Raw genomic sequence first — 12094 nt, forward strand, 5'->3', positions numbered from 1 at the left:
CCTTCAGCAAGATGTTTCCTAGAAAAGGGTTGCATTTGTGTAACAAGTGAGTATAGTGGGAAACATTGTCAAATTCCTATATTTCTACAGACTCAGAAAGTAGGAGTTTAATAGATGCCTCCATTGCAAGATTTCCCAAATAGTGGCATCTGCATTATGTTCTAATCTTTTCCATTACCACCATCATGAGAACTTTGCTTTTATAGTTACTTGCATGCCATAGCGTAAAGTGGTCCTTAATACATGACCAGGACTTCTAGACCCTGAAATAAAGAGCATTCAGAGGACTGAAAACACTAACTGAAGTAAACATTCCTTAGACATGTACAAAGCTATCCGATTACTTACTTTCACAGAAGCCCCACTTTTGATCCTTCTTGTAATCATAGGTTGTCGCACACCAAAGCCTGCCATCTTCCCTCCCATCTGCAGTACACTCTGCATACTCCTTCTCCAGAAACAAAAAGGGGAAGTGGCAAGGTTCACCATCTGCAGTGCCTCCAATAGCTGTCAAAACTGAAAATATATACCCAGGAATAAGACTGCTCTCCTTTAATTCACAAATTAAATCCATCCACTACATACAAGAAAGCACTGGTATGCTGGTCTTTCAATTTCTAAGACCTTCATTTCAACCATTTTTCAGTAAAATTTCTAGTTTATGAAACTGAAAAAACATTTTAAAGTGCTGCTTAGAAAAATAAATATAATTCTTATTTTTATATAGGAAATGAAACAGGTGTGAGGCTTCTTATATTCCTTAATTCTAAACAAAGGAAATCTTTTTGGTTAGACTGGAAAAGGCAAATCTCAGTTATACGTTTACTATCGAGATAAACTGTCCTTCCTTTCACTTTCTCTTCTCTACACTCCCTTTCACATGCAAAAGACTACCTACCAAGTACATTTCATCTCATGAACTCTTTTTAACCCCAAATGTAATCATGTAACAAAACCACTCACATTGACATTTGCACTACTGAAAGTACTTGAATATCAGCAAGGAGTATATTATTAGGAGACATAAGGTAAGGAAAATTTTGACTGAAATCACTTCAAGTCAAATAAGTTTATATTGCTGCATAAACTTATATTGAAAACTATTTCACTTAGGCAATATATTTAGGTTGCACTGAAAATTAAATCAAGCAGCTAGATTTATCATTTCTCCTGCATCAGAACTTGAACATTTCCAATACTGCAATGATATTTAACTGTACCTTTTTTGAAAGGTAGTAGAATTATCTTTTTTTGAAAATGAAAATATTTCCATTAGCTTTTGTAAAGGCCTTTCACTAACTATGCTAAATCCAACAGTTGTTTTCAAATGAAGCTGAAACTATTTGTGAAGCCATTGCATGGCTTGATTGATAATGTTTTTTCAAGTTAAAGTTCCTAATTCTTGTAATTAAAATGATAGTTTTTTTTCCCCCTTAGAGACTATATTTGCAAGGCCTATAGACCATACTAATTTTGAAATTGTGTGACAGCAGTGAGTGGTTTTTTTGAGTCTCCTCAAGGCTAAGAAGCTATGCTTCAGTCTTTCTGATGCATTAGGAAATACCTTCAGAACTAGTTAAGCTTGCTCACAAATTGTTCTTCATAATTTGATTCCTTGACCCATATTCCCCTGCTCCTCCCAATTAAGCTCTTAATACATGAGGAAAAAGCAATTTTTCAGAAACCACAATCAAAAATAATGTGACTAAATGCAATTAGCCTGGAACAGTTTTAGACAACTATTAAACATGGGGCAATGCACAAAGTCATACTAAGAGTACATGTAAACTACAATTAAGATGAAACCTCTTATCACTGTCATTTGAACAAAACCCAGGTCCAGGATATTAATACTACTGAGAACTTGGAATTTTACCTGTATTGTCTAGCTCCTTGTCTCTTGTAGTGTAAGAATTTAGAGGATGCTCTGCATGAGAGTTAGCTGTACACTAACATTATAAATTATTCCTCCCAAGTCCTCCCCCTTGCCTTTTTTAATTCTAATTTCAGCCATAATGCTTTTTCCCCCTCCACATACAATTACAAATACTAACCCCTAAGCAACAAAACAGCGCTATTACAGGATAAATTGCTGACTACAGTTATTTTGTTGTGTCCTTAAGGAATGCTAAATACATCAAACTAGGTCATATAATTAACTTGAACAATGAATTACTTTTGTCACAAATTGCGTGTACAAGTAGGGATTTACCTGTCCTGCTGTACCTATATCAAGTATATGGTATTCTATCATGTTGTCCACATATATCCACATCTCAATCAATAGTTTAAGTTGGAGGATACTCAACTGCAGATTTATAAGAATTACATTGCTGAAAGATTTCCCCAAATGGGAAAACGAACACAGCAGGAATTACCAGCTTTGTGCAAACTAGTGGGCAGTTTTCATCAAAAGCTGTAGTAATCAAGTTCCATGCTGACAAAGAAAACCCATAAAATAAGAGCAAGATAAATATCTAGAAAAATACCAGTTTCTTTACACACAAAAATCCTCACTGATTGGAAGACAGCTGACAATGGCAGGATAAAAGACTAAAAAAAAATTAAAAAGCCTTAACTGTACTAATTCTAAATTACCACAGAGAAAAATCTCTTCTGCTCAATAACCTGCAAAATATAGGTGGAAAATTGAATATTTTTTAATGAAATCTTATCACCATACACAGAAGACAAACAGCATTTAGAAAAAAAGTTTTAATTTCCCTTAATGCAACCCTGTCCCCAGTAGCTCATTCAAGAGATGTAATATTTGCATCTGAGGTAGATTCCTGCCCTGCTGAGTTACAAAGCTTGCGATAAGGCTGCTCTTTAGCAGTTCCTCCTTCCCCACACCCCCCTCAAGAACACAGGCACCCCATCCCCCTCAAAATTTGCATTCTGGAAAAAAACAGCAATCCTTCCATCCACGTTATTTATTTACTTCATAACAGATTACAAAAACTGCATGAGATGTTTGAACTCTTACAGTTTTGGAAAGTCACTTGCAGTATTTTTGATAGGTGTAGTTAAAAATCTTAGTTGGAAGCAGTACTGGGGAAAAGACATTTGCTCACACCCTTCTGAGGTAAGATAAGTATCTTGAAGTTTGCTTCTGAGGTAGACTGAACAGATTAAATAAGCATGGTGCTTACCTCACTTTTTGGGGGAGCAGTGAGCTACTTTATGGATTTTATATAGTATTTTCCTGTACACCACCACACTTACCTACGGCAATATTTAAATCTGATAGCAACTTTTTAACTAACTGTTTATTAGCTCTGCATTAATAGAGGGATGCTTGTTAGAAAATAGTGGAAGTCAGCGTATAAACAAGAGCCTACTCCTGCTTTCTTTTGACATTCCAGCCTGGAGTTGAGAAGATGGATAACTGGTAATCTTAATGAAAAATATAATTATATGCTGAAGTTGAAGGTTTACTTTTTATGGACAAGTAAAAAGAAATAACTTTTTGGTGCATAGGCTAGGGTACTCAACTGTGACTACTATTTATCATTCACTAACTTCAAGTCAAAAACAATACTCAAATTAACCTTGTATTTTTAATACTAATAAAGAAAAGTTTTATTAGGCTTTCCTGGAGAATTTATGTACAAGGACATAAGGTTTTACTTATATTTGAAAACTTAAAAGTTTACATGAAATTTAGGTATTCCTCTAACACTCCTAAACGCACTGCTAGCAAGCTTCTCTTTGTATCTAAGTTTATTCCTCTATTAACTGACTCTCTAGGCATACAGCCAACAGGCTGAAACACTGATGCAACTTCTCCTTCTACAGTTACTATATATACACACAGGATAGTCTGTGTACTTGAGTCCCATTTGAAGAAAAACAATGCTTTCTCCATTTGATAGTTAAAACTTTCCAAGATGATGGAAGCAGCAAGAGTTATGGAAAACCCTTTATAATGCATCTAAAATAACCACTGAGACTTCAATTACAGTATATTTGAAAATTCTTTATAACATTTTCTGATAAAAATAAGGGAGCAATTACTATTTTATTCTGGAATGGTTAAGACACTAGTTATTTAATATGTACAAACTACTTGTGTTCATCAGCATGCCAAAGTTACTCAGATGCATCTTTCTTGCCACTTGCTGAAAAGCCAAACAGTTACCTGTACTCTGTACTTCTGCTTCTTCTAAGTCCTTATTTAACAGGTTTGACATTTCTAGAGAGTTCAACTCTTCCAGTGAACTCTCTTTTTCCTCCTCTTGACTGTGAAAGTTCTCTTCATCCTCAGATTGAGAGTCTGATTTCCCTGACTCAAGGAAGATCTGACCTGCTACCACCCGAGTTCCTGTGGAATGGTCCTTCACCTGGTCCTCTGCAGATAAAGTCTAAAAGAAAGCAGCCATATTATAATTTAGAAGCTTAGGAACTGAACAGCAGCAGTTGGCAAAAAGTTTTTTTTTAAGATATGCTCAATGAACATACTAAATTTAAGTAGCAGTATCAGAAGTACATTGCTGAGGTACTTCTGTCAGTTCCCATTGACTTTTCCTTTTAGTTCCTTGAAGAAGGATATTTTTCAAAGAGTCAACAACACTAATTCCTCTGTTGCACAGAAGAACACTAATGTAGCAGTGAGAGCTACAGGTCAAACAGTTTAAAAATGGATTCATAGTCCTGGATTTCAGACCCTTGCTCTCACTCCACATGAAAACCAGAATGACTAGGAACTTATGCCCTCACCTTTGATTCCAGTGAGTCGTCTTGATTTCCCTCTTCATCTATAAGAGATGTTAGAAGTCATTAAATAGGTTTCCCATATGCAATTTTCTTAAAAATAAAAATAAGTTGGGCTTTAATATCATACTATTGTTCTAAAATATTCTACTGTTCTAAGTTTACTAACACACTTCAAAAGAGCCTGTTACAGTTGTCAAGAAAAATCAAAGGTTTCACAGCTGATCCTCCTCCTCCTCAAATTACATCAATACAACTGTGTCCAACACTGGAAAAAACATGAGGAATATTTTAACAAAAATCAGTTCTCTAGTTTACCATATAATATGAATAGTTCCAGTTCAACCGACTGTTAGAAAGGTAGGCATCAAGTAAAAATGACCTGTGGAAGCTAAGGTTTTTAGTCACCAAATCAGCTTTAACATAAACAGCTTCCATAGTGACCGGAAAGTCACATTAGCACCACCCAACTCAGTCATACTTAAACTTTGTTCTTCGTAGAAGAGCGCCAATTCATTTTGTCTGACCAGCACATTCAAACCTTTGCATAGATATTTCTCTTCAAAATTGTGACAAATTAGACTAGGAGAAAAAATTTCTCTCTAAGCTAATGGTCAAGAGCTCTGTTTCAGCTGTTTAACAAGTTCCTGTTTAACTGACATCTTCCTCATCTGAATGGGCTATGACATCTTTGGTTAGATTCTACACGTGAAAAAAACTATTAGGCTATTAGGTAAAGGCCCATTATAAAGCAAAAAGTAGAGGTGAAAAGAGGAGGGAAAGCCATGAGAAAAATTTATTATGACAGTTTCAACTGTTGTGCAGAGCTGTTTCTTTCTGATTTTCTTAGTTCCCATACCTTTAGTAGGAATGTCACCTACTTTGAATAACTAGGTTTGCACTGACATCTCAAAAGCCTCAAACTATCACAGCTGAAATGTGAGCATTCCTACCCATCAGGGATCTGATACCACCTCATTTACGTAAACTAAAAATGACATTAGAAAGAAGATGCTATATTCCTCTTTCTCCCCACTGCAGAACTCACATCTAAATAAAAGGTCAAAAACCTAAATGAGTATCTAAGCATAAAAGCTGCCAACAGCTCCTACTACATTTAAAACTCTCTCCTCTTCTCCTGCCCCCCTCACCCCCCGAGACTTTGGAGTATGTAATGTCCTATAGAAGTTGATAGGTTAAAGATCTGTTTTACTTGTACAAAGGGAATCTAAACCAACAGACATTGGTGTACTGCACATGAAATATAATAGTATGTTATGATTAGCTACTAAAGACTACCCGCACAAATACTGCACGCCAGAATTTTAGGCAACTCTGCTGACTTTCTGAAAGCATTTTGCAGCAAACTAAACTTGCAGATTTTTCATCTTTACGCAAGTCAAGCATCTTACCAGAGACAAGTCACCTCCGAAGTGAAAAACCACAAACATGGCATTTCACTGACTTCATGTTTTGAAGATTCTAATGTTTTAATGTAAGGAAACAACTGTGGGTACTTTCAGTGCAAGGGCTAATCTTGGAAACCAGATCCCAGAAAGACTCTTGATCAAGAAGTCATCTCCTTTCCATTATTTGAAGTCTAACCTTTGGTTACAACAGGTAAGTGATAATGATTGCCTTTAAGCTGTAACAGCATAATAAAAATCAAGAAGAATGCTAAGTCTGGTAAGTGAAGCTGAATAACTGATGTAAAAGGAGTTTGGCAGTATAACTGAAACAAGGAGATAACCGTCTACTGAGTAGGATGTGAAGCTGAACAAGTTTGTCTCCCAGGAGACGCGGGATTAGAAAGGATCTGGAACAGTTACTGGGTGAGCAGCTGTATCCTACAGTATCATTAACAGGTGAAGAGCCCTTCAGAGTCAGCAGTGGCCAGTAGGACAGAGCAGCCCAGATGAAATAGACCCTGAAAACAGCAATGAAGACAGCATATGAACAAACACTAAATTGAAGAAATACCAAAACTGTTAAAATAAAGGCTAGCTAGGCTAGCTGCATTTCTGCAGAGACCACAGTGCATTTCAGCTTGAGGAATCTAACACAAGAATGATTGCAATAAATCATGTAAGAAGTTCTACCACTGAATTTCAGCACTTCAGATCAGCATATAACAGTAGGTTTTAAATATGTTAGAAGTATGCACACATTTAGGATACTTGCTGGCCATTCCTATTTTGAAACTACAGGGCAAGATGGACAGAGTGAAATTAACAGTTTGAATTTAACATTCATTTCCCCAAAGTTACATTCTAATAAATAGTCTTGATTTAAAAACCAAATGCCATCCCTGCAGCTTCAACCTCTAAAGCTTATCAAGAGATCCAGACATAATTCTACAGTGTGGGAAAACTGAGCCAGGGTTAAATTACCTAGTAGCTTGTACATGGCTATTAATATATACAAGCACTTATATAGTGCCTGTTACTGTAGTAACAAGCATCTTGTTATTTTTAACAGCTACACTAGTTAGGCTTTTTTTCCCCCTCCAAGTCTGGTCAAAATCAGCCCATATGCCTGACATAGTAAAGCCTTTACTGAAAAGCCAGAAGGGTCTAGTGCTAACTAATTTCAGTTTGTGGGTGGCTGACTTTACAATAGAAGACTACACAAAGCCAAACATAAAAAGTTTATATTATCTGAGCACATATATCAAAGAACAATTTTATTGTAACTTCATATCCACAGCAAAGGGTTTATGAAATTAAGAAGCAAGAAGCATCTGAGGAATGCAAGCAAAAGCTCATTAAATGTTTGTTCTTCTTCCTTGAAAGTAAATCATCCTATTTCATTTCTATTGCATCATTTAAATTCTCTCTGAAGGAACCAGCTTGTTATTAACAAGTTGTAGGCAAACCCTAGTCACATAATTATCTTCAAAATAGTGGTTCCAAAACAGAGCACCAAAGCAACAATTTTAGCTATAGCTCTTGGGCTTCCTTTTAAGTTAAACCGATGAGTTTGCTGTGATGATTGATAATGTGACTAGAAAAGGGATCATTTACAGCCTTGTTATTACACTGAATTGCTGGCTAACACGCACCCACTACTCATAAAAGTGCATCCACTTTAACAGACAGCTAAGAAAACTGTTCTGAAAGTGTTAATGAACAATCAATGGAAGGTCACATTTGGGCTTAAGAACAGCTTAATAGTCAAGGCTCAACTACTGAATAAAATCACAGATGTTATGTTTGTGCACCTGCTTCAGAGATTAAAGCTGATAGTTTAATTTGTTTTTCCACAGGCAACTCCAACAGAATTGTTAACTAACCTTTTTTCTGAAATTGAATCTGTCACGAAGGTTGCCTAATTCTATAAGCACTTTCTGAAAAAAGCCAATTGGAAGTTAATGCTACCATTTGTTAAACAAAGCAGAGAGATACTATGATATATTGAAAGGAAAAAGTAAAAAATACTTATGCCTGAAACAGGCAACTGCTAAACAAAAAGCTTCACTTACAAGCAATACTAAAATACATGTACTTCACTATGTGTCTCAGTGCCCAGCTAGGATTCTAGGGCACTCCATACAGCTAAACACTTATTTCAAGCATCCATCACTTCATATGTAATTAAAATCAACCTTCAAAATTTATTCATTTTTCCTCAGTTAGAAAGACCAGGGGTCGGTCTATTTAAATACAGTGAAAATACCCTGGCAGCCTAAGCTACTTAAAAAAAAAGATTCTACTGTTTTGGAGAATTACTGTTTTCAAGAGAGCAGTATGGAGGGAGAGGCAGGAATAAGAGGAGCTGTGCAGTGCATTTCAGAGAGGAATATCACCAGGCTGAAGGAGTCCAACAGTTCCAAAGCTGAAGTTTTGTTGTAGCAAAGGAACAAGTCAGCTAACAGCATATAAAGCTAAAGCACTGTTAGTACCAGGTGAAAAATACTATTTGCTTTAACTTTAGAATGACCGCTCATCTTTGGGAAATAGCTGAAAATTCAGTAACTGCAGGCAGTAGACAATCTCACAAATCTCTGATGAATGCCCTAGCTGATCACTGATAGTCAGCTTCCTCCCAGTTATTGCCATGTTTTTTCAAGCTTGAAACACTGTCACAACAAAGCAACTAGTAAGATTTTGCATGCCCTAAAACAGCCAAAGATTCTGTGGTATTTTTAGTTACCTCTTTCAATGTTCTTTCTGTGCAAACAAAAAGTTACCTGAGATTGCCTCAAATTTTTCAACTGTTAAATCAGAAAAGAAATGGACACCAGAGCCAGCTTAGTATAGATGCTATTCCTATTATAAGGAACCTCCAAAATATGCTGCAAGTTAAGCAAAATCCTGATATGATATCTATTCCACAAGACTAGTTTCAAAGTTATCTTTGGCAGCAAGCAAATTATTCCAGCTAGAATCTTTGCAGAGTACTCATTTTAAGGCAAGTACAGGATTAAGATACAGGTCAACCCTCACCCTGAATACAAATCTCTTCCAGCCTCCTTGCCATAGCTGGCTAGCTATTTACAAGACTTTTACTCTGCACCAGTCCTCTTGCAGGAATTGAGATTCCTATCAGACAAGATGATGATGGAATATTTTTCAGTTAGGTAACAAACCTCTGAAGGGTCAAAGAAAGAACAGTGAGCACAACTCTTGAGAGAATACCTACAGAAGTTTCCTGAAGACAGGTGCCTGTGCTAGCATATTCTACCAGTTAATGAAAAACAGTGTATAAAAGTTCTATCACTGAAGTTAGCCAAGGAAGGTACAGCATAAACAGAACAAGAATCACTTCCTCTCTTCAGGCAGCTTGAAGGAACTCTGCCTCCCTAGTCCTGCAAGCAAGGGAGAAATCAGGAATCAAATAATATCTGCAAGCAGAAACAAGAGAAGCTCTTTTGTCAATATCTGTAGCAAATGATCACACAAAAAACAGAAGGCCATCACTGCTGTGATACGCAGAAGATACCCAGCTTTGGCTGGAATAGGAACAGTCACTGTCTTCTAGTTGCTTTTGCCCCATAAACTCCTTAGTGTTCCTTGCCAGACCTCAGCCTTCAACTTCATCATAATCAGCATTAATACTTTTTTTTTTTTTTTTTTTAAAGCAGCAGCATTTCTTTAGGCTGGCAAGTTTTCTTGCATTCATGTCACAAGTTTGCAAGAAACTGATTTAAGCAAAGTTTATGACTACAGAGTTAGGATTCAAAGCTACAGTCAGGCAGCTGATTAGTAAAAAACATCCTTATTAAAAAAGCCTTCTGAAGTTAGGAAATCTAATTTTTGAACTATTTTTATTCATCCTTCTAAAAACCCCTCCCTCCAATATGTTCACATCCCAGATAACTGTTTCCAGACATTAGGAACGAACAGGTATTCAAACAATTATCTGGAAGGCTTACTCCATAGGAAAACTAAAGAGGCATTTAACACCTAGTGCCTAGGCAGGCTTGTACCAGACTCCAGAGATAATGATACTGTTACTGCAGAAAACAAGAAAATTCCAAATGATTCTTGAAAAATATGAGAGAAAGGTCTTTCTATTATTACCTGCTGTCAAAAACTACACTCAACACCTTCTCCTAATTAATCTTGGATACTGATGAACAGTTTTACTCCATGGTAACAATTATCAAGTTTGGCAACAGCACCTAATCCTTTATGCACTGTACCATGTGCTTTCTTTGGGTACATTCACTGTACTAGTTCAATTGTTTTGAACATATGGGTTTTTAAAGGCAGAATTAACCTATCAGAACCTCACAATCAAACTCTGATGGTGGAAAAGCAATCAAGTCAGAAGAGCTGCATTCTACATGCTAAAAAGCCACTGATGTGCACTCAAACAGCCCTTATTTTTATCATTTAACTTCCATGCATACAACAGATGGTTTACCTGACATGAACAGCCTCATCTCACCTTAGTTTTTTTCTCTATATATGCTATTAATGAGAATACACTATTCAGACAGAATCTGGCTTCACCAAACTTTACATGTCTTTTCTACACTTTTGGAAGTGCACCACTGGCTAGTAGTGTTACTTATAAAATTAGAATAACTGTGCTTGATTTTCAATAACATAATTTAACAACCTAACTTAAAATTTAGCTTTCTACTGCATACATGAAAACAAACCCAAAACCACAGAACTTACCTCTGAAGACACCACCATCTTAAATTACTATTAAGAGTCTAAAAGCACACTGCAATGAGCATTTGATAAAGCTGTCTACTAAAGGAACGTTTACTGGCTTTAGAAACACTCTATATAAACAGATGCATTGAACACCCCCCCCCCCCAAAGTGCAAAGAAGGGAGTGGGAGATAGAAACTCCAAGACAGAAAGCTGATGAGAACATATGAGAAGCACACAAAAATTAACCTACATAGAAACAAAAGAAGCAGAAAAAAAGTATTAAAGTGACATAATGCAGGCCCCAGAAGTGCTCTATACATATTTGTGTGAGAAGACTGATCTGATACCACTAACATCAGTATTATCAGCTCCGCAGCCAGAAAATTTGTATTAGGGAGAAAAAACCCAGCTCTTTGTTCGTGAGCAGCACTAGCATTACCAGGTAGGCTCCTGTCTCAAGGCTGGAGCCACACCAAGCAAGACGTTAACTCTCGCTACATCAGCTAGCGGAGCCCAGGGAGATAAGCCCCACAGCTGGCAGGCACAGGGCGAGCAAGCCGCCCACCGCCCGGCACCTGCGGACACGCAGCCCCCGCCGCCGCCAGCAGGCAGGAACCGCCGCGCCCCCGCAGCCGCCGCCTCGGCGCCGCCGTGAGAGCACCGGTCTCCCCCCCCCCCCCCCCAACCCCCCAGTGCCCCCGGTGAGGATGCCGGAACCCTCCTCCCTCCCCCGCCCCACCACCTCCGCGCCCCCGGACGCCGCCCGCCCTCGGCAAGGGCGCAAGGACACCCCCGCCCCCCACAGCGGCCCCCGCGTGCTCCCCCGCAGCGCCCGGACACGAGCCCCGGCTCCGCGCCCCGGCTCAGGCCCCATGGGGGGCGAGGCCGCCGCGCAGCTCAGGCCCGTCGGCGCGCGGAGGGGGGAGCCCGGTACTAACCGGCTGCGGCCAGTCCACGGGCCCAGAGCACCGCGACGCAGAGCACCAGCCCGAGGCGCATCCGCCGCCCCATCCTGCCGGGCTCCTGTGGGCCGCCTCCGAGGGACCCCGAGTCCGGCTTCCTCACCCCGCCCACCGGCCTGGCCGCCACCAATCCGCTCACCGCAAGTACACGTTGACGACCAATTATCAGCCGCTAGTCGCGGCACACGCAAGCCATCAAGGGAACGGCTTTCTCTACATGGCTCACTCTGATTGGCTTGGGGGGTATTTATAATTTGATACGCCCTCTGTTAGCCAATGGAATCGCGAAAGGAAAGCACGTGCCTCAGC

At 38.8% G+C, this 12094-nt stretch overlaps 1 protein-coding gene across 2 annotated transcripts in view; it reads right to left on the bottom strand.

The window, feature by feature from the left end:
- SEL1L (SEL1L adaptor subunit of SYVN1 ubiquitin ligase) overlaps positions 1–11835 on the bottom strand; it is a 37204-nt gene extending 25369 nt beyond the window's left edge. For both annotated transcript variants that reach the window (XM_067296890.1, XM_013940622.2), the window contains exons 1-4: positions 11762–11835; positions 4720–4757; positions 4142–4364; positions 349–516 (exon numbers count right to left, since the gene is read on the bottom strand). In XM_067296890.1, coding sequence (XP_067152991.1) covers positions 349–516; positions 4142–4364; positions 4720–4757; positions 11762–11834 — 502 coding nt within the window. In that variant the 5' untranslated portion in view covers position 11835. The remainder of the gene's footprint in view (positions 1–348; positions 517–4141; positions 4365–4719; positions 4758–11761) is intronic.
- Positions 11836–12094: the final 259 nt, after the last annotated feature.

Source organism: Apteryx mantelli, chromosome 4, assembly GCF_036417845.1.
Source record: "Apteryx mantelli isolate bAptMan1 chromosome 4, bAptMan1.hap1, whole genome shotgun sequence".
Taxonomy (NCBI): Eukaryota; Metazoa; Chordata; class Aves; order Apterygiformes; family Apterygidae; genus Apteryx; species Apteryx mantelli.